Genomic DNA, 23,258 nt, shown 5'->3' on the forward strand with positions numbered 1-23,258 from the left:
CAGCTAGAACTCCCTGATCCATCTCAGGCCCTCTCCTGAGGGCTGAGGGTTCACAGGTTTCCAGATTAGAAGACTTCTCTTGCCAGGTGTGGCTGGTTGAGGACGCCTGTAACTTCAGCACTGGAAGGCTGAGGCAAGAACATCAAGTTCGAGGCCAGCAAAGGCAATACAGTAACCCCCCCCCCCTCTCTCTCTCTCTCACACACACACACACACACACACACACACACACACACACACGAGAAAAAGAGAAAGTTTTCTCTTTTGTAATTAAAATGGAGTTTACTCTTGGTCACCCCCACCCTCCAGGTTCAGTGGTCAGGAATTTCTGCAGGCCTTTTGTTTTATCAATAATGGGTTTCCAGGACTGCTTTCATTGTCAGTTCAACCAGGAAGCTTCCATTGAATGTGGAAAGGGCCAGAACCATGATGCCATCAAGGGAAAACAAGTCTGAGATAGCCCTTGGGGGGTCCATCACCAACTAGCAGAGTTCCTGGGGACAACTCTCAGGTTTTGTCCCTCTATTAGTGAAGTCTGGCTTTGGGGGATGGACTCAAAGAAAAGCAACAGGAAAATAAAAAAGCAGTCATTATCAGAAGGGGACAAACTAGAGACCGGGGGCAAGGCATGAAGGTGTCTGTGGCAATTTCAGTACTCAGGACAGAGAAAGGAAGACCAGAGGTTCCAGGCCAGCCTGGGCTACAAGGGATGAGCTCAGTAGTAGGGGGTTTGTTAAGCACAGCCCCCCCACCCCCTCTGTGTTCCACTCCAGCTTCGTCTCAAAAAAGATGAGCTGGGAGTGACTGGCTGGGCGCTGGCTGTTGAGATGGACTGACACTGACCAACGTGACAGTCATTAGCCAGGTTCAGCTCGAGACCTGAAATGGCTGGTCCGAACTAAATATACACGGGACTTCTGAAATTATAGAGAACAGAACCCAGCTAACGATTTTATATCAAAATAATAGTATTTGGGGTAAATATATTAAAACCAGTATCACATGCCTTAAGACATGTTTAAACGCTGGATTCAGCTAGTTGTGGTGGTGCACACCTTTAGGCCCAGCCCTCAGGAGGCAGAGGGAGGGGATCTCTCTGAGCTGAAGACCAGCCTGGTCTACAGAGCCAGTTATAAGCAGCTAGGGCTGTACAATGAGACCTTTTCCTTTTCTTTTTTTAAAAGTAGTTACTAGGAAAGTTTAAAGCACAGATGTGACTCACATTACACTTCCTGTAGACAATGTGTCACGGACAGTGACACTAAGGTAATAATCTGCATTAGTAAGAGTTATCAGTCAAGATGGAATTGGTCTACAAGTTTTCTTCTTAGAACCGAAGGACCTTAATACTTGGGGATTGCTCACATGGAACTGTTTGATACCCAGGCCCTGCTTTGCTTAGTAAGTATCACAGACCATCTGAAGAGCTACACATGGCAGAGTACGACTGTAACCCAGTGGGGGGAGGGCAACCGCCTGGACTATATCAAAAGACCCTGTCTCAAAGGAAAAAAAAAAAGAAGCAAAACTAATTGTTTTAAGACTTTCAAAACAAGCCGGCATTTCCTTTGTAAAGGAATGGATAGTGAGATGGGACGTCACTCTGCCCAGGAGGCGAATTCCTTCCCTGTACACCCCAACATCTCCCTCATCCCACGCAGACCAGTCCTATCCCAAGTGCTCAGGCCCTGAGGTGGAAGCAGAGGGCCCTCTGTGGAGCTTAGTTACAGGAAGAGGACTATGGAGAAGGGACCACAGAGGCCACGCCACACCGTGAGACTGAGGACAGCCCGGCAGTGCTGCCCTGCTCTCAGTCTGGTCTTGGCTTAATAAACCTTTTTTTAGGGTAATTACAAGTCTTAAAAATTGCTTAAAAACACATTTAGTTTACAGGATGTTACAGTGGGGTAAATAATATGCATTATCAAAATAGTCTAAATAAATATTTACACGATCGACCAGAACGGGCCAAAGAGAGCCATTCTGATTTAACAGGTTAATTCTTTTTCACTTGAGGTTTTCTTTAATTTTTAAAAATATTTCTGTAAGAAAAAAATAATAAAATTTAACTATATTCAGATACATGAAGTTTCAGACCAAAGAATGGAAACTGAGGCAGAGGCTAACTCAGCCCTGCACTGAGTGTGGCTCAGGCACCGGTAGTTTCAAGAGCTCCTGCGGGGTCAGACTTCCTGTTCCACGGGGTCTGACCAGTCTGCCAACCCACACTGGCTACTGGTAAGATGTGCGCATGTGGCCTACAGTTAGCGCCATGAGCTGGCTGATTCCACTCCCTTCCCAGCCTTCAGCGTTCACCCTCACAGACGTCTGAGGAAGAGCTTACGCCTCAGTTCTCAGGGGATGATCTAGGGGAAACTGCAGACACAGAGCATAGGGAAGCAGAAGGTGGCAATCCTCCTGTGGTCACTCTAGGTGTCTCAACACTGACCTGAGTGAACTGCGGTTCCGTAGTTAGGAACTGATGCTTCTTGGTTATGTCTAAATCCTGACACGAGTGTTTTCAGCTGGGAGGAGTGGGTTGAAAGCAGCTTAGGCTAGTTATGGGCGTAAGCTTTACACACAGCACAGGCAGCCTTCGTTTAGCACACCCCACTGACGGAAGGCTCTGTGCTGCTGGCCAGACGGTCCTGCCACAGCGCTCTCCAGCAGAGCTCAGCTACCCAGTTAAGCAAGCGGACGCCTGTTTCTTTAGCTGGATTATGTGTGTTCTTACTGACATGTTTAAACACTGGTCAGAATGTTTATAACTGAGAGTTAGACACATAAAGCAGTTCTCACGTGGGTTATTGGATTTGCTTATGGGCTGACTCAAGCTCGGTAGTTTCATGTTAAGAAACCCTGCAGAACACCTGACTACAGGAAATGCAAAATACAGTACAGAGTGGGGAACTGTGGGACTCAGATCCCCGCTTTGTGTGAATTCACTAAACTCCCTTTCAAAAGCCTAAAAGGTTAGGTGAAAATGCAGGTCTGTATACCAGACGAGGGTAGCGCGACATGCGTGTGCCTGCTTTAGTGACGTGCTGTCGTACATGCCAGCGCTTAGGTCTGACGGACTGTCAACATGGTTTTCCTGGTGCTGTGACTGCAGAGTCCCGCAGGGTGAGATGAAGGCTGTACTGGAGCCATCTGCATGCCCGCTGAAAGCCTGCTCCTAACCACAGGGCTCCCCTGTGGCCCTCCAGTGCTGGCTACATGTTGTAAGCCACATAGATAGGGTCTAACTGGTCGGCTAGGAAGCTGTCTCGGAGGTGCATTCTCTGCTTCTCTCCTCTGGAGTTGATGGGGACAACCCCCGGGTCCACAACAACCACAACACCAACGATGAGGTAATGCTCTTCCAGGACCACATTGGTCACGAGGGGAACCAGGTCCAGGGCTTCCTGCTCAGAGCCGCACAGTTCCACAACGACCACCAGCAAGTTGGTCCACGTGAACACAGCACTGAAATTCCAATGACATTCAGTTAACATTCATCCTTCAAGAATAGTCATTTAGACTTTACCAGCATGGGTGTTCACCTGCATTTATGTAAGTGCATGAAGGGCCTGAGGAGGTCAGAAGAGAATGTGGGTTCCCTGGAACTGGCTGGTTGTGACTAACATGTGGGTTCTGGGAACAGAGCCTAGGTCCTCTGCACGAGGGGCAAGTGCTTTTTTTTTTTTTTTTTTTTTTTCTTTTTTTTTTTGGAGCTGGGGACCGAACCCAGGGCCTTGTGCTTGCTAGCAAGCACTCTACCACTGAGCTAAATCCCCAGCTAATCCCCAGCCCCGGGGCAAGTGCTCTTAACGGGTAAGCCATCTCTCTCTCTTGTTCCTTGTGGGGAGGACACAGCACTGCGGTGTGAAGAGTCAGGGTCAGTTGAGGCAGTCTGTTCTCTCCTTCCACAGTATGGTTCTGGGGCTGTCTTCAGGTAGTTTGTTCCTGAACAACTTGGCAGCAAGTTCCTTCCCTGTGGCGCCATCTTGCTAGCTCTCTTTTGTACTTTCTCCTGAGGCTTAGGCCCATGTCCCTGAGAACCCTGTTTCTCCTGGATGTCAGTCAGAGGCCAGCCATGTATGTAAACAACTGATTGCTAAGCCTTCCAGCACTTTCTAGGAATCTGAGAGTGGGACTTCCTGAGGTGAGGACCCATGCGTCTGACAGTTTGGAATTTAGAGGAGAGACACAATGCAGCTACTCAGGAAGGAGGGACTGGATACAGGAAGGAGGGACTGGATACAGGAAGGAGGAACCGGATACAGGAAGGAGGGACCGGCTACAGGAAGGAGGGCGTGGTATGGGAAGGAGGGACTGGTATAGGAAGGAGGGACTGGATACAGGAAGGAGGGACTGATACAGGAAGGAGGGACTGGATACAGGAAGGAGGGACTGATACAGGAAGGAGGGACTGGATACAGGAAGGAGGGACTGGTATAGGGAAGGAGGGACTGGTATAGGGAAGGAGGGACTGGTATAGGAAGGAGGGACTGGATACAGGAAGGAGGGACTGGATACAGGAGGGAGGGCCTGGTACAGGAAGGAGGGACTGATACAGGAAGGAAGGACTGATACAGGAAGGAGGGACTGGATACAGGAAGGAGGGACTGGATAGGAGGGACTGGATACAGGAAGGAAGGACTGGTATAGGAAGGAGGGACTGGATACAGGAAGGAAGGACTGATACAGGAAGGAGGGACTGGATACAGGAAGGAAGGACTGGTATAGGAAGGAGGGACTGGTATAGGAAGGAGGGACTGGTAGAGGAAGGAGGGACTGGTATAGGAAGGAGGGACTGGATACAGGAAGGAGGGACTGGTATAGGAAGGAGGGACTGGATACAGGAAGGAGGGACTGGTATAGGAAGGAGGGACTGATACAGGAAGGAGGGACTGGATACAGGAAGGAGGGACTGGTATAGGAAGGAGGGACTGGATACAGGAAGGAAGGACTGATACAGGAAGGAAGGACTGATACAGGAAGGAGGGACTGGATACAGGTGTCCACAGCTTCAGAGGAAGGAGAGGCACCTGTCCCTTGTTTGTAACCTACTCTGAGACTCGGGGCGTTTCCAGAAGGTCAAAGTTCTTTCTGCTGACTTCAACACAGGTGCTGTTTGTCTGAGATAGAGTCTCTCTCTATAGCTCAGGTGAGCCAGTATGTCTGACTTTACTTCAGCTCCCCTTCCCTGTAAGACAGGATTTCTCTGTGTAGCCTTGGCTATTCTGGTAATAACTTTGTAGACCAGGCTGGCTTCAAACTCAGAGATCTATCTGCTTCTGACTATCAAGTGCTGGGATTAAAGGTGTGTGCCATCATATCTGGTTTACTCAAACTTTGTTGAACACAATTTCTGTGGTTTGCAATATAAGTTTCACTGAGCATATCACAACACCAAAAGGTTTGAACTGGACTTCGATATACAATGCTCAACTGATATTTAAAATGATTCCAATTATTAAAAACAGCTAAAAGTAATATTTGGCTGTAATAAAGTCAAATGTCTAAGAACAGTTATGGCACCAACTTCTCTATGCTTTCCAGAAAGTTCTTCATGTAAAGATGCTCTTGTTAAATCTGGGGAGAGGCTCTAACCCATGCAAGCTGAAAGACCCTATTTTGCATGTTTTGGGGCAGGATCTCTTCCCTAGGTAGCCCAGGCTGGTCTGAACTCCAGATGTTCCCACATCGGCCTCCGTAGTTCATCATCACTAATGCTGAAGCGAGAACAAGCTGTGTAGGGAAATTACCATTCAGCAATACTCCTGTGGACTCGCGACACGGAGGTTTCTATATCTATAGGATGGTATCGCAATCCCCTCAGCTCCAGTGTCTCATCCAACGCACCCACCACATACAAGGCGTCATGACGTTCTGAAAGAAGGAAGAGGAACAGGTTCAGACGGGCGCCACGCACAATAAAGCATTGGCTTTGAGAGCACAGGGTTGGTTGGCACCACCAGTCAGCCAGCTGTGACTGGTCCTGAGCCCTGCTGCCTGCCCTGTGAGAAAGTGAGGACAAACGGCTGCTGTGAGGATTGTGTTTGGATTGAGGAAGGCTTGGCAGGTGAACCTAGAGGAAGGTGGAAGGAGAGGTGGCCCCACAGCAGGTGACAGCACAAGTGATCACACATTTGCACACGTCAACATACATTTTTGTCTTTTCTCTTTTTCTTTTCTGACACAGGGTGCTGGGTTTAAAGGTGTGCACCACCACCGCCTGGCTACACTTTTTAAAAAAAATATTTTTAAAAAAGTCTTAGTTTTATTCTATGTGTTCATGGTGACAGGAGAGCAGTTACAAGTGTGAGCTGCCATGTGGGTCCTGGGAATCAAACCTGGGTCCTCTGGAAGAGCAGCCAGTGCTTTTAACACTGAGCCATCTGTCCAGACCCACACAGTGGCTTCGTTTTGGTTTTAACCTTTTGTTTGTATGTATGTATGTATGTATGTATGTATGTATGTATGTATGTATGCATGCATGTATGTATGCATGCATGTGTTTATGTGTGCATATGTGCACACGTGAGTGTAGGTGCCCTCAGAATTCAGAAGAAGGTATTGGATTCTCTAGAGTTGGAGTTACAGGTACTTGCGAACCACTTTATTTTTTTTATTTTAAGATTTATTTTATTTTTATTTATATAAGTATGCTGTAGCTGTCTTCAGATGCACCAGAAGAAGGCATTGGATCCCATTACAGATGGCTGTGAGCCACCATGTGGTTGCTGGGATTTGAACTCAGGACCTCTGGGAGAGCAGTCAGTGCTCTTACCCACTGAGCCATCTCTCCAGCCCGTGAACCACTTTAAAGAAGGCATTAGATTTCCTAGAGATTCAGTTACAGTTGTGAGCCACTTGAAGTGGGTGCTGGGAATTGGTCTTGGGTCCTCTGGAAGGGCTGTAAATTCTCTAACTGCAGAGAAGGGAGATCAGTGTGGCCAGGTTGAGCCGGCTGAGAAAGGAGGCAGGAAGGCACGCGGAAGGAGGCAGGTTCTGCAGTCCTTCTATGGACAGAGTAGATTTCTGATGTGAGGATGAAAGCCTGAGTCAGGGTTTTATCTATGGCAGCACTGAGCGCAGCGCGGCAGCTCATCACACATCACTGTGGTGCAGAGGCTCACAGTCACAAAGCAAGCTGGGGCGCCTGGCTAGGGACCACAACTCTCACCTCCCTGGTGTCAGAAAATGCCCCATAAAATCTGCCCAGGAGAAATGGTGTGGTCCAGCCGAGGCCTTTATGGCCCAGGGTGCCGTCTCCATCAGCTCTTCCACACAGTGATGATGGTTTACAGTGGCTCCCCGTGCCAGTCAGGAAGAAGGGTGCAGCAGAAAGCACAGAAGGCAGCTTTAGGGCACCTCTGACAGAGCACTGCCCATAAGTAGGCTTGGACCCACTTTAGCAGCCATCCCCAGGCCAAGCATGGTGGTGCACCTCTAGCCTCACACTTCAGAGGCAGAGGCAGGAGGATCTCTGTGAGTCCGAGGCCAGCCAGGACTACAGAATTAGACCATTAAAACAAATAAAACCCAAAAAACAAAAAACAAAAAACAAAAACGAAAACAAAGACAACAACACCCAACTCCCTCTCATGGGTTGAGTATGTTCCCGTTTCTCCTGTACTCAAAACGGTGTGCAAGCGCAGAAGAGACAGAAAGAGCCACCCTCTGCCTGCGCTGGCTGCTGCTCCTCAGGAGCTCCTGCTCTGTGCACTGACACCGTGGCATTATAAGGGGTCCTCAAAGGACAAAGGCTGCTTCAAATGAGCATTATCACTTCAACTACACGTTCTAGAGGCACAGAGGGACTCTGCTCCCCAGGCAGGTGGAATTGGCTGGCCAATGGTGTAAGCAAGGCCGCTGGGAAGAGAACGGGCTGGACCATCCGTACCTCCAGTGGCTGCGGTGAGCTCCGTCCTGCGGACGAACCCAAGGTACCCTGTCCGGGCCCAGAGCGTCTGGGCAGCATCTCCGAAGCTCAGACGGGTGTTGAAATGGTCGGCCTGAAGAGTCTCGCTGTCGTAGATGGTGTAGTAGCCACTGGCGGTGTGGGGGCTATTCACCCAAATCTACAGGAGAAGGAAGGAGGGCCGAATTAGTGCAGTTCTCCTGGGGCACAGTATTTCAATGAAAAAAAAACAAACTCATTTCACACTAGTGACACAACCACAACAGCATGCGGCTAACATTTACCCAGCATTTACTCTGTTAGTGGCCTGCTCTCAATCAGTTGTGACACATGGGATGGCCAAATGGTTGTAATTTTCACTATACAGATAGAAAGACAAGTCTAATGATTCCCCTAACATGCAGGGCTAGAAAGGAGCCCCTACCCTGGTGGCTGGCACGGAGGCTATGCTCTTAACGCTAAGCTGCATGGCCTTGTTGGTTCATTCCTCATCAGCTTCCAGCATCCCAGATACAGCAAGGTATGGTCCCACACTTGTGGTGTACCTGTGGCACAAGGCTCTGAGGTAACGCCACAGAGCACTGAGTTTGCAATGTAAACAGGGCAACTAGGTTTGCTCAGAGCTTGACAGCCAGCCTATTCCTGTGCACTGCAGACACAGTAAACTGAATTTATCTATCACAAAGGTTCTATTCCTTACGCGAGGTGCATGTCATCATTACTAAAACAGAGCAGACAGGTCTGGAGAAGTAAACAGCTCACCTGACTGATAGGCTGGTAACCAGCTGTGGAGGTTGGAATGAGAACAGCCCCCTAGGCTCACGTATTTGAATGGGTAGTCACAAGGATGAGATACTATGTAAAAGTATTACAAGGATTAAGAGGTGTGGCCTTGCTGGAGTTTATTTCAAAAGCCCAGGCCAAACCCAGAGTCTCTCTCTGTGTACAATCAGGATGTACTTCTCCACGTACTGTTCCAGTGCCTGCCTGAATGTTGCCATGATGATAATGGACTGTGAAGGTGTGTATGTGCTCAGCCCAGGAAATGGCACTATTGGGAGGTGTGGCCTTGTTGGAATAGGTGTGTCACTATGGGTGTGGGCTTTAAGACCCTCACCGTAGCTGACTGGAAGTCAGTCTTGCACTAGCAGCCTTCAGGTGAAGATGTAGAACACTCAGCTCCTCCTGCACCATGCCTGCCTGGATGCTGCCATGTTCCTGCTTTGATGATAATGGACTGAACCTCTGAACCTGTGAGCCAGCCTAATTAAATGTTGTCCTTAGAAGACTTGCCTTGGTCATGGTGTCTGCTCACAGCAGTAAAACCCTAACTAAGACATGGACTAAACCTCTAAAACTGTAAGCAAGCTCCTAACTAAATGCTTTCTCTTTATGACAGTGCCTTAGTCCCAGTGTCTCTTCTCTGCAATAGGACAGTGACTACACTCCCAAGACCCCTCCCACTGAGCTATGGCTCCACCAGCTTTCCTCAAAGACCCAGGAAAAGAGAAGAGTGGAAGAAAGACTTAAGATTTCCACCACATTGAAGCAAAACCAGTATATTCGGAGTATAACACTTATGAGAATTAAAATGTGTGCATTGGCTCCCACGACCTCAGCCCTTCACAGGTGGGAGCAGGTATGAGTTGGCTGCATTCAGGTAAGCGAACAGCAGTGAAGAAATCAGACTATCTCTACGCAGGCTGAGTCTAGTCCCAGGCTCCTCTTTCTGCCCCTTTCTATCGCCAGCTCTTCAGAAAAAACAGGATTCCTTCCTGACGGAGGGATGGAGCGGAGTCCAGTTCTGTTGGCTCAGGTGTGACCTCACAAGCTTGGCTGACTTCAGAGTGAAGATGAGAGTCACACCCACCTCTCCCAGGTGAGAGTCTCCAACAGGTCCTTTGGTCTCAGGATTCACAATAACTACTTTCACTCCAGGTAAGATCTGAGAATCAAAGAGGAAATACAAATACTCAGTTTAACCAAACTGCATAACTTTGGCTGTGGCTTAGTTTACTGGTCTGAGGCATGGCTTCCAACCCCTAACCCTGCAATCAACCAATGACCTCTAGGAACTGGACTAGAAATGGCAGGAACTGATGAAGTGGCCATCTCTCAAAGGGTCCTGAGGTGTTTTTCTGTTTGTTCCTGGTCAACCTTCCTCATCGTAGTAGAGATGGAGGACCAAAGAGTTCCACTCTGAAGCTAGAACACTGACCTAGACTGCCATCTCTTCAGAGGGATGAGAAACTTTTGCTCAAGGCCACAACTGCAAGACTTTGGTAAATAACTCAGCCACTCCCTTTTGGGTAAGTCTTTCCAAAGATGAGCAGCAGGAGGAGACCCCTGGAGACCACTCCACAGCGAGCTCGGCTGCAGTGGGTAATGCATTTAGTGCGAACACAGAAAGACATCCCTGAGAGAGATGTCACATCTCCAGGATCTTCCAGAAGGGAAAAGAAACCTATGTGCTGTCTGGGCCCACGGATCAGGGCTCACCAAACATGTTTCCTGGGTCAGCAGTGTAGTTCAGCAGTAAGCCACTTGCCTGGTGTTTACAAGGCCCTTTCTGGGCAAAATGGCAAGGGGGTCATCTGGCCATTCTGGTTACTGTCTCTTGCCCTGTTAATTTTTTAGCTTGGGTATCTAAAGCCTGAGACTGACTACCTGGGTTTAAATATCTAAACCTAGAGGAAGTAAATAAAGGGCAGCAACGGCCTCCCTCATGACCTGACGTTCCTGCTTCCATGTGCACCCAGCTGCAGACATGAGCACCGAATGGCATGGCCCACACAAGCATTTCCACACAAGCCCCTGTGTTGTGACATCCGCTGGAGAGAGTAGGCAGGGGCTCCTTTGGGTTTTCTTTTTCCTCTGCCTCAGGATTCCTAGGCAGGACCCTGAGACATCTTCATAATTCTGTCCTCTGTCTGGGCAGGTCAGGGTGAGGGATAGTGGAGGGGGAGGTGATGAGGATGGAGGGATGGGGTAAATGGATGCCCAGAGCAGCTGCTCACTCCATAGGCAATGCTGCTGCCGCTGCCGCTGCTGCTGCCCCGTGGATGCAAGCTCTCCCCCAGCCCACCCTCCTCTCCATCCTGACTCTCAGTGTTTACAGACAGAGCTGGCTCTCCTCAGGGGCTGCTTCTCTAGTCACTTTGCTGGCTGTAAGCAGGAATGGCATGTCTATGGGGTTTAAACAATAGAGAGATAAGTCCACATCTGGCTTCATGCATCTGAAACCATCCGCTAAGGGAAACCTGTGGGCTTCTCCCCAAGCTTTACTGGATTCTACCCTCAGGCTTCAGTCCTCTTCCTCCATCCCAGCCTTCCCCAGCAGCTAGCAGAACAGAATACCTTTCCAGACTCAGAAAGCAGGAGACTCTGGGGGGCACCTCGTTCCACAAGACGGACCCTGCAGAGACACAGGAGTTAATGTCTAAAGTCTTTCTGAAACTGCGTTTGCTACTGCAGTTACCTCCTCAGGATGTGTAACTGGCACCTCTGCTCCCAGAGTGGGGCCTTCTCTCACTCCACACACGTGGTGCTCTGGGTCGGACAGAGTTTGTTGTAGAGAGTGTTGTTAGCAACATCCCCATCCCTACTTGCTAGGTTTCAATAGCAGCTCCCACTGTGACAACCAAAAATGTTCCCAGACATGGTGAGATCTGAGTTGAGAAGCAAGTCTCTCCAGGGAAAGACGCTGACTAAGACAGCTGCCATCAGACCACCCGAGACTTGAGCAGTGACGTGCCTGCTGCTTAACCATGAGAACACCAGTCCACCCTCAGCATCGAGTAAGAAGCCAAGTGCTCTGATACATGTTTATGACTCCAGTGCTGGGAGGTGGAGACAGGCAAAGCCATGAGTTCCGAAGCGAGCAATCTTCTCAGAATTGGCAAGCCACAGGCCTCAGAGCCCCTGTCTCAAAAGAGCAAGGAGGATGGCCCCGAGGAACACAAAGTAACACCACCTGGGTAGTTTTCACACACACACACACACACACACACACACACACACACACACACACACACCTACACAAACATTAAAACCCAGCATGAGTGTGACCTCAGCAAGGGAGGAAGTCACAAATCAGGGACTCAGATGCAGTGTTGTTTCAAAGCCCCTTCCCTGCCTCACGTATCTTGTTTGCCTCATCTTTATTTTTGACCTGCAGAGAAAAGACAATATCTATTGTTTGTTTTCTTGTTTATTTCTGTTTTTGATACAGGGTCTCCCTGTATAGCTCTGGCTGTCCTGGAACTTGCTATGTGGACCAAGCTAGCCTAGAACTCATAGAGATCCTCCTGCCTCTGCTTGAGTGCTGTGATTAAAGGTGTGTGCCACCACACACAGTCCCACAAAAGTATATATTTATAGCTAGAAACTAAGATTACATTTTAATTATAGAACAATACAGCAAGCCAGGCACAATTCCACATGCCTATAACCTAGCAGAATCATAGGCAGGAGGATGACTGTAAGTTATGCTTACATAACAAACTTATGCTTAGGCTGCATAACAAACTGGGGGTTCAAATCCTACTCCACCTCTTGGGTGATTAAAAAAAACAAAAAACAAAAAACAAAAACCCTACAAAAAGAAAAAAAGCCAAAAGCTAATAATGAAGCAACTGTGAGAATTAAAGTTTTCTTTTCATAAACAAGATTTCTGTCATTTACTAATGGTTCTTTCCCTTCCTGCTTCGCCCTCAATATGTAAACAGCAGGAGGAGGAGCTGATGCTAAGGCCCAGCTCTGTGCCCACCGTACCTGTCATGTCTCAGCGACTTCAGATCCACATACACAGTTGTTGGATCGGGCCCTGAGGTCCCCTAAAGAACAACAAAAGAGCACAATGTTTATTTAAAGCCTGGACAAGATGTCTCTGTCCCGCAGACGGGAATGTCTGCTGTCAGAGAGCTCACTCTCACTTTCTCAAACGGGGTAGGGGAGTCTTGGCCTGGCGACCTCTTGGCTTTCTCTGCAGCAGTGAAGCAGTACCAAGTCTGCAGTGGGGGTGGGCTGGTGCCCTACCCAGGGCTCAGAGCAGGGACCTCATGAGCTGCCAAGCACATAAAATCACACTGTTCTAGACCTACCCAGAACAACATGACAAAAGATGCAGGTTTATTTTTAAAAGGCAAACTATGGGGACAAGAAGGCTGTATATCAACTAATGACATTGAAATAGGACTCGGAGTGGCTCCTGGAGCACTGTGCTAGGAAAGAGCATCACACTGGCCTGGCAGCCACTGGCCTGCTCTTCTCTTAGTTCTTCCCCAGTAACCTACTGACCTGTAGGCCAACCCTGGGGCAAACAAAGGCATTGTTTTAGAGATGAACATAGGAGATGCAGCAGGCAAGATAAAGAGCCCACATCTTCACAGTGTCCAAGCAGAACCAGTCTTAGGCAGAGCAGCACAGCCCTGAAGACCCTAAAGAGACTCACAGTCCACTGTGGTGGTCAGAAGACTGAGGCAGAAAGACTGCTGTGAGTTCAAGATCAGACAACCCTGTCTCAAAGAACCACCACCTGCAGCAAGAACTTCATGGTATTGGAGTTGGTCGTAGGGACCATGAGGGAGGAAGGAGAAAGAAGACAGGAGAGCAAGAGGTCTCCATTGGATGGGATGAAGCAGGAGCATGTGACTAAGAGAAGTGCCCGCTGAGGACAGAGTGATGGAGCAGAAATAACCCAGGTGAGACTCAAACAGCAAGTACTTGGGGAGCACAGCTGGGAAATAGCCAGTCTAGTGTAGAAAATGTCACAGGGGGTGGGGCGGGGCTGGAGAGAAAGCTCAAGTGTCACTGACTGCTCTTCCAGAGGTCCTGAGTTCAATTCCCAGCAACCACATGGTGGCTCACAACCATCTGTAATAGGATCTGATGCCTTCTTCACATAAATCAATAAATCTTTTAAAAACCAAAACCAAAACCAAAACATTGCCCAGTAATTGTGCTAAAGCTAACTGGATAAATCCATAGGACTCTGACCCACTTACTGGGGCCTGGCAGGGTCATAATAAGAACGAATAGGGCGGAGTTGGGGATTTGGCTCAGTGGTAGAGCGCTTGCCTAGCAAGTGCAAGGCCCTGGGTTCGGTCCCCAGCTCCAAAAAAAAAAAAAAAAAAAAAAGAAAAAAAGAATGAATAGGGCTATGACATACACACAACAGCAAGGTGCTACCTGTAAACATATCGCTACATTGACCCTGGACCCAAAAGTGGTGCTGACAGCTCGATGGGACAGGCCGATGTCTTTGAAGAGCTTGGAGAAGGACTGCTGGAGGGTGACCCGGGGCCTCTCCTCTGCGACCACCACACAAGTTCGGATGCAGGAAAGGTTGATCCCTCGGGTCTGGAAGGAATTGGTGCCAAAACATAATTAGAAAGATCTCTTCTTGTTCAGGAAAAGCCAAGAGCTACCTTCTGGGCCCAGGCATGGAGAAGAGTATCTTTCAGAGAGGAAATGACCAGGTATCTAGGTACAATCAGCTGCACAGGGATCTACTCCATATTTTTTCTCTTTAAGGCCTGGGCCTGGGCCTGGGCTGGAAGCAGTAGATTAGGATGTACAGGCCCTGGATTTCACCATGGGGGGGGGGGTGGGGAGGGGGATTAAAAAGCCAAGCTTTTTAGGACTTTCTTCTCAGCACTGTGTTTCTGTTCTGGCCACGTTCCCTTGCATTTCTCTTGTTCTCTAGTCCCAGTAGAAAAACAAACCCAGAACTCCAGGCAGTTGGCTCCCCATCTCCTGTTTGAGGTACTGGGGTCCTAGTTCTCTGTTAGGGAATTCAGTACATGACTTCCTCATACACAGTCACTGGATGCACACATGAACAAGGACCCTGTTCTTCAGGGACTGCCCAATCTCCAGTGTTCTGGGGTTTCCAGTTTAGTGGGAAAAATCTGCCAGAGGTGAGTTTCCCACATGCTGTTATATAAATAGATCCTCTTCCTTTCCACAAAGAATAAAATTAGCTTAGAAAGAATGCACCAAGTTAGGAAGAGGCCATTCCAGCCCCTGCCGTTTACAACATATCCAGTCAGTCCCGCAGAGAGGGCAAAGGGCAGGAGGCATGCTCAGTCAAGCCTAGCCCACTGAGGACCTGCACCTGCCAGGCTGCTGCTCACCTTGAGCGCCCCCACCTGGCCACCCATGCTTACCTTGAGCGCCCCCACCTGGCCACCCATGCTCACCTTGAGCGCCCCCACCTGGCCACCCATGCTTACCTTGAGCGCCTCCACCTGGCTGCCCAGCCCCTTGGTACAAAGCTCCATGACTGAGTAGGAGCAGAAGGTGTCCCTGATCTTGTACTGATTGACAGTGGCAAGCCACAGGGAGAGGTTGCTCTCCAGCTCCATAGGAGGGATCAAGACGGACTGGTGACCCGAATAGACACTGCAAAGAAGAAGTGGAGAGTGGACACATTTACCTTACATCCTAGCACTAGCAGGAGAGACAGCAGAGGGCCTCTGGAGCCAGGCTGACCCTCCCTCCCATTCCTGCACACTCACAAGACCCGTGACCAGACACAAGGCAGGCTGCGGTAGGTATGGTCACACATTCACAGGAAGAGCCAAGAACACAGAATTAAACCAATTCACTCGCACTGAAAAGGTGGGGGTGGGGGTAGAGCACTCCAGAACGAGGAGTGTCCAGAGTGGAGGGAAGGGTGCGTCACTAAGTGGGGAGCATTCAGGAGTGAGTGTCTAGAAGTGGGGTGGGGTGGGAAGGCAGAGGAGCAGGATGTAGGTAGGGAAGTGTGGAGCGTGCGTGGCAGTCCTGGATCAGAGCGCAGAGATTATCTGAAAGGCTGGCGCAATGGTGAAAGGTTGAAGGTTAGTTAGACTTTACCCTTAAAGTGTAGCTGTGGGTTATAAACCAACATGGAGGAGGAAGTGGACTGGACCCTGCAGGCTGGGAGACAGTTAGAGGAGCCATGATGGTCTGGTGAGGGATGTGCTGGGAGACAGTTAGAGGAGCCATGATGGTCTGCGCGAGCGATGCCGAGGGCTGACCCACAAAGGTACAGCAGGCAACAGAAGCAAGGCGGCTCACCCGGAAGGTCTACAGCCATGACAGCTGACCCTCCAAACCCAGGACCAAGAGCACAGCCACGCCACAACAGGGGCCTGGGTCAATTCAGTCCAGCACAGGCCTCATCAGCTTCCTTCCTTCATGTAGAGTGGGCAGCGGGCCAGGGTAGGAAGATGAAGCAACCCCACTCACCCTCAAAGGGGGGCCTCGACCTCACGGGCCACCTTCCATTGTAGTCTCCCAAGGGCTAGAAGCCTAGGAGGGAGCCACCGAACCGTGTTCTTTTCCTTTTTCAAGAAGAGTTTTACTTCATTTTATGTCTGTCTGTCTGCCTGCCTGTCTGTCTATTTTGGTTTCTTGAGACAAGGTTTCTCTGTGTAGCCCTGGCTGTCCTGGAAGTCACTCTGTAGACCAGGCTGGCCTCGAACTCAGAGATCGCCTGCCTCTGCCTTCAAGTGCTGGGGTCAAAGGTATGAGCCACCACTGGGGTTGAAAGCATGCTACTACAGACCGTTGTGGTGCCATGCGCGTGCTGGGGACACGAGCCCTCGGTGAGAGTAACACAGTGCTCTTAAGTGCTGAGCATCTTCCCAGCCCCCCTTCCCTTTTTGTGATGGGGCGGTGTCAGACAACAACCACACTTGCCTTATGATTCTCCTCCCTCAGTCTCCCAAATTTCTAGGATTACTGGTACATGTTATCATGCTTGGTCTTGTGGAATTTTTCCAAGTGCCAGAAGTGACTTTAATGTACAGACAGGCACTGGACCGACTGAACCAACGAGCAACAGCAGGCAACAGAACTGGCATGTAGATGGGAAGTTGAAGATAACAGCTAAGTCTCTACTCTGGGTCCTGGTGAGCAGCACAACCCAGAAGGGGACAGGGATAGGGACAGGGACAGAAGGAGGGTGCTGGAGGAGTGACAGGCACTTGTGAGACATTCATGGGGTCTGCACAGGAAGTGAAAATGCAGGCCTGAGATATGGGCTCCTGGCAGGCAGTGAAAAGAGCAGGGACTTGCCAGTCCTCAGGAAGCAATCTGGTCGGGGCAGACGGCTGCACTCCAGCCACATGATGTCACTGCCTTCCACCAGGACCTTCCTGCCAAGCCTAGGGGGCACGTTCTGGCTGTCAAGCATGCCATACTTCACCTGAGAATCAGCCTCTGACTTGGCTTTGCGTCTAAAACTAGGATTACAGGATGGAACAGAAAGCAGGTATGGGAACAGCACCATTTTCTGGGAGGCATAAAATTTAGTAAGGAGAATAAAAAAACAATTCAGATAACGCTAAACAAACATCAGCAGGACATAGGTGCTAGGCTTTTTCTCGAAGTTCATCAAACCAAGTGAGCTAAAGGAGGGGTGAGGTGGCGCAGCCCCCAGAGCCCACATAGGGTTTCTCCATCCTACCTGCAGAGACACCAGAGAGCAAAGCCAAGTCCGCAGTAAGGGTCAAGGCAGATGGCGATCTGCCGGGAAGAGTACAACTCGCACTGGAGCTTGATGGCTCTGCAGAGAGCATTGACTGCAGAGTGCGACATCTGTGAAGCAAGGGACACAGAAGGACAGACTGTCACCCTGGGCAGAGCTGCTCGCACCAGCTTCAGCTCCCCAACTCTCCCGTCACATGTGGGTTTTACTGCTTCAAGGCCTAAGCACAAACAGGAAGGCAGGTACTCCATAGCCGACATCTCATGACCTCTGAGCGAAGGCTGCAAACTGGCCCTGCCTCCATCTCTTTCTATCTAAAGCATCTGTGCCTGGCCCAGCCCTTCACAGTGCAAACCGTCTGGGATGACTTTCTCCGGAAAGGCTGGAGCTCTGATTTACTACAGCGAGGACACGTGATCCACCCGCTGGCATCTGGCACAGCCGGCTGCCTCCACATCTGAGGTCCCTAAGCAGTGGTCATGGCTGTTCCCTGCAGCCTGGCAGCTCGCAGCAGAGGAAACACTACTGCTTACCTTCACTCCCGTAAGCATGCCAGTTGTGGAGACACTAAAATCAAGATATGCCAACATCTCAGGAGTGGGTGGCTTATACAGCTGAGGTAAACGTTTCCTGGGTAAGTCATCTGCAAAGCAGAGAAGAAGTCGGCTGTAAAGTGGACATGCTAGAACATGGAAACCATCGCTCCTTCACTGCCTTTCTAAGGCCGAGCCAGCTCCGGGGGTGTGAAGGCCTGAGCTTTTGTCGATAGCCCTGCAGCTCATGATAGTCAGTCATCTCCAGCAAGGCAGGGTTATGACACCGCCAGGCTAAGGGTCCCAGCAATCCCATACCGTGATTTCTTCTGCAGACATCTCCATGGGTAACAGCATGGCCAAATCGGAGTGCTAGTGTTCAACCCCAGAGGAGGTCACTCCCCCTGTCACCAGCTCTATGTCTCTATGCCACTCCCCTGACATCTCTTACTTTTCTCTTACACAGGTATGAGAAATTGCCACCTTCACAGTGCTACTGCAAAGTTACTTCAAAGGAAGCACTTAACATGTTATTTACTAGTTCATTGACTTTGTATGTATGTGCATGTCCACATGCATGAGGGAGCCTCCTGAAGAAGCTGGAAGGTGATTGTGAGCTGCCATGTGAGTGCTGGAAGTTGAGCCTGAGTCATTTGCAAGAGCAGCAAGTGCTCTAACCTTTGAGCCATCTCTCCAGCTCCCACATGAACCACTTTAAAACGAACTACGTACATGTTCAAAATGCCTTAGCTGTTGTAATACTTTCTTGTTAAAACACATCACTTACAGTTTAGTATCTTGTATTAATCACGCAGGCATGACAGTGTGGACTATTAACCTGACAGGACCTGGAGTGCCCTGGATCCCCCTCCCCTTCTAGGCACGTGTACCAAGGAGTTATTTTGATGAGGTTAGCCTCTGGTCACGATTATCAGAAATAATCTTGATTAGGGAAATCGAACCGGAAGACTGCCTATAGGGGTATCACAGCTCTGTGTCTGAACCACATGAATATGGAAAGGCTGGACTCACAAGAGCATCCGTTACTCTTCCTCCTGACTGCAGGGGCCATGTGACCAGCTGCTGCCCCTGCCCCAAGGTCCTGCTGCCCAGCCGCTCTCCCATGGTGCTGTGCCGTGAACGTGAGCAGAATATACTTTGCCTTCTTTAAGTTATTTTCACATAATACTTTATCACAGCCACTTTAAAAGTGAGACAGTCCCTCCTCATTTACAACACCTCTTCCTGTGCTAGGACACAGAAGAACTAACATGCTCAGAGCCTTGAGCTGGGCTCACTTCTGGTGCTGCGGAAAACTAGATATGGTGGGATATTTCTGCCTTATCCCAGATTTTCTTTGTAATTCAAAATAAAAAATGTCACGATGTGTCTAGTCCAGCCCTGCCCCTTTGATGGCTCTGTGGCTTTCCTGGTTAAGAAGCAACAGTGAATTTAATCTTATGTGAAAGGGTGCCTATTTCTGGTCAAGCCAAAGACTTCTTTGCAGGGTTACCTGTTGCACTGTGGTTCCACACTACAGCTGGACACTACTGCAGTCTCCATAAACCTCACTTAGAGACTTTGCCCAAGCCAAAGAGAATATGCAGACCTGCAACGGCGTCAGTCAGCATTTAAGTCCTGTCTAGGTGCAGAGCCCACGTCCGTCCTGTTCCATGGAACCTCCAGCTATTCCCACATCTTCCCCATTTTTTAATGTGAATATCACCTAAAATTTATGCACATTCTGGTTTTCACAGTGCATCACATTTGATATTTTTAGGTACAATGACAGTGTTTTAGAATGGATTGTACAGCCGTTAATGAAGCTCAGGCTAGAGCCCAGGTTGCCTAACTTCTAGTCCACCATTGATTCAATGACATCATCTCTCCAAGTCAAGGGTCAGATTGTCTCAATACTCTGTGTGTGTAGGTGTGTGTCTAGGTGCATATGTATCTGCAGGTATACATGCATGTGTATACGTGTCTGTGTGTCAGTGGAAGCCAGAGGTCCACTTTGGGTGTCATTTCTCAGGTATCATCTACCTTGGTTAGTTGAGGCAGGGTCTCTGACTGGGACTGGTTGGCCAGCAAGCTCTAGGCCTGTCTACACCCCTTCGGGGCAGGAACTGCAAGTGAGCACCTCCATGCCCAGCTGCCCATGTTGTTCTTGGAGATCAAACTGAGTCCCTCACGCTCGCTATTTCTCTGGCCCCTTGGTCTCAGTACATCATATGGACCAACAGGTATCTGGCCATGAAATGTAACCACCTTTGGACGATGTCAAAAGCATCACTGTTTGTCTTTTGGGGATGGGGGGCAGTCTTTCACGATGTGGCATAGCTTGGGCTTGAGCTACCAATCCTGCCTCAGACTCTGGAGTGCTGAGATTACAGATATGAGCCATCACACCCAGCAAGATCCTTTGTCTAAAGAGCACTTGGCACATTAAGGGCTGGTGCTGGCTGGTGCTGGCCCTGGCTTCACTGTGTCCAGTGTGTTGGTAGTACACGTTTACTGGATACTTGGCTGTGCTCCGTGTCAGCAGAGGAAGGGTGAAAGGCAGGAAAGCTGTGTGGTGTGTGTGAGACTCTAGGAAACCCTGAAGGCAGTGAATGGCTCCCACCCTGGAGCAATCCCCCCAGTTCACCTGTGTCAATGATGGCTGGCCAGGTTTTCACATCCACTGCTGCTGCTGCCTCTCGAGACTTGAGCAACCTCATCAGAGTCTGAGTGGTGAGGACACACGCTGCTTTGCTGACCTAGAAACACAGGCACGGCAGTAAACGGCAGAAGGTTTCGCACTGGCAATGCTAAGAGGAGTCTGCTCGCCACGTTGGCTGGGTTGTATCGCTGTTGTTCTTTGTGTTTTTATTTTGGAAAATGTGTCACACTTAATTCCACCAGGTCACCAGGACGACAGTCCTGCTGTGACAACAGGGCTGCTGCTTGTGAAGGGCGTACTCTCAGGAGAACCCTGCTTTCCTAATCTTCATAAAGACAGGAGACCAAGAAGACATGGGGCCTAGTGCTCAGGGAAGGGGAGGGCGGTGGGAGCTTAGATTTGGGGTGTGCAGTGGAGACACCATGAGACCATGGAGTCAGACAGAAGCACCCACACACTGAGCTGCTCAGCTGTGTGGGGAGATGCAGTGACCTACTTTCACCCAAAGTCGTCAGCAGAAAGAGACTCGCCACACTTCCCCAGACCTCTCTGAAGGAGCTAACAAGGACATTTGTTTTTCTGAATTAAATTGTAATGGAATCATCTATGATAGTGTGGCTTATGCTGAAGCTACTGATGGGATAGCACCCTTGGAGAGACAAATGTCCCATCAGTTACAAGTGTGTGGCCTGTCAGTATGCTGGCCCGGGCTGTCTTCTGTCACAGACAACGCAGATCCATTCCACTTCAGTTATCATATATTATAAAACACTTATGTGGGGCAGTGGCAGTGCACACCTTAATCCCAGCAGTGGGGAAGCAGAGGAGGCTACCTGAGTTCAAGGTCAGCCTGGTCTACAGAGTGAGTTCCAGGACAGCCATGGCTACACAGAGAAACATGTCTTGAAAAACCAAACCAAAAAACTTCCTAGCACCTTCAGAACAAAATTCAGGGGTTTCTGTTTGTGTTGATGTTGCTGACCCCCAAGCCATACCCCAGCTCTGCACAGCTCTTAATGTACTTAATTTTTATTTCCTTGACTGATTCACACACTTGTACAACGTGTTCTGATTATCTTCACCCCACTCCCTCCCAGTTTCACATCGCTCTTTTAAGTGTTTAGAATTCTTGCTCTTGCTTCTCTGCTCTTGTGCCCTCTCTGTGCCTGTCCCTTCTCTCTATCCCACCCCTACCCCATTCCCTCCACGTGTCCATGGCTGGCCTCCTTTCCTCTCCTCTACTTCTTTCATTAAACCTCTCCACGTGGAAAAAAAAGTTTAATTACTAGATCTTTATGCTTCTGAGTCCAGCTAATGCTACACATCTGCAGGCAGGTTTAGGGTCAATCACTGGGACCCAAGAAACATAGCAGTGACCACACTCCAAAATAAAAGTAACTCTGACTCTTTGGGAGTCTCCCCCAACACATATATTTTAATGCTAGCTAAATATATTAACCCAAATAAAAATGACCTGGCAGGGAGAACCTGACTTGAAGAATTATACTGGTTCTTGTGCAGGAAGAAAGTCTGACAGATAACAATGTGCTTTAAGAAGGAAATGGAGTTCAGTCTGGAAAAACGACTAAGCAGAGCTCCCCTCCTCAGGATTGAGGACTAACATGCTCGGTTCTCTGTCCTGCCAAGCACTGCTCTGAGTCTCTTCAAAGACCTGGAGGCCAGGAAAAAGCAGAGAAGAACGCTGTAGTTTGCTTTTGTGTTCTGTCTGTTTTGACACAGGCTCTTACATGAGAGCTCACAGCCCTGCCTCTGCCTGTGCTGGAATCACAGGTACACACCAAACTATGCAGACAGAGGTTTTAGAAAAACCTGACTACTTGACACTACAGAAGCAAGAAGTGACTGAGATTCTCCGGTGTCTGAGTGTGGATTCTGCGGAATGGGGACAGACAGGTACAGAGGGCACTTACGTCAACGACCATGCGTACTGTGGGCAAGGTGGCAGTAAGGTTCTGCGCATGAGGGGGCCGCACGGTCACAGGTATACACCCTGCGTACAGGCAGCCATAGAACGCAGCAATCAACTCAATACCTGTGAGACAGAGGACACTGTCAGGGACGTCACGTGGTTGCCGTTGTCACCAAGGAGCTGAACCCAGAGCCTCCAAACAGTCAAATCCAACCAGGCGACATGTGCGCTGCATATTAGATCTCTCTAGGCTGATGTGTCAAGCTCTGTGGTAAGAGGTGTGGACCACCACACCTGGCTCATGTAGCTTCCTAGACCATGATGTAAACAAGACGCTGACAGAATTAAACTTTAACAACTAAGAAGAATAGAAAGTCTGGCACGGTGGTTGACACTCGGCATTTGAGATGCTGAAGCAGGTACACTGCCAAGGGTTCAAGATGAGCCGGGACTACGTAGCAATAGTTAAAACGCACGCACGCACGCATGCACGCACGCACGCACGCACGCACCTAGAGCTTGGCACTTGGAGGTAGGTTGGTTGTTACGGTCTCCTGTACTTAGAAACCAAGGAAATTCAAGGACATAAGGACAGAGGAGAAATGAGGACCACCAAGCCTTCCCTGCACCAAAGCTGGGGTGGGAAAGCATCTGGACATCCTAGACACCGTGGGCCAAGGAGCACAGCCAGTGCTGTGCGCCTGCCACGTCATTACTGGTAGACGTGACCCACCCTCCTCTGGAAC

The 23,258-nt window shown here is 49.5% G+C and overlaps 1 protein-coding gene across 1 annotated transcript in view; it reads right to left on the minus strand.

Moving 5' to 3' along the window:
• Positions 1–1,182: 1,182 nt before the first annotated feature.
• The window catches only part of Dip2b (disco interacting protein 2 homolog B), a 71,284-nt gene continuing 49,208 nt past the window's right edge, over positions 1,183–23,258 (minus strand). The window contains exons 25-36 of the mRNA XM_032890975.1: positions 22,514–22,635; positions 20,568–20,679; positions 17,921–18,030; positions 17,367–17,497; positions 15,145–15,313; positions 14,099–14,269; positions 12,683–12,744; positions 11,267–11,324; positions 9,780–9,854; positions 7,892–8,069; positions 5,751–5,874; positions 1,183–3,465 (exon numbers count right to left, since the gene is read on the minus strand). Coding sequence (XP_032746866.1) covers positions 3,213–3,465; positions 5,751–5,874; positions 7,892–8,069; positions 9,780–9,854; positions 11,267–11,324; positions 12,683–12,744; positions 14,099–14,269; positions 15,145–15,313; positions 17,367–17,497; positions 17,921–18,030; positions 20,568–20,679; positions 22,514–22,635 — 1,565 coding nt within the window. The 3' untranslated portion in view covers positions 1,183–3,212. The remainder of the gene's footprint in view (positions 3,466–5,750; positions 5,875–7,891; positions 8,070–9,779; positions 9,855–11,266; positions 11,325–12,682; positions 12,745–14,098; positions 14,270–15,144; positions 15,314–17,366; positions 17,498–17,920; positions 18,031–20,567; positions 20,680–22,513; positions 22,636–23,258) is intronic.

This window comes from Rattus rattus, chromosome 1, assembly GCF_011064425.1.
Source record: "Rattus rattus isolate New Zealand chromosome 1, Rrattus_CSIRO_v1, whole genome shotgun sequence".
Taxonomy (NCBI): Eukaryota; Metazoa; Chordata; class Mammalia; order Rodentia; family Muridae; genus Rattus; species Rattus rattus.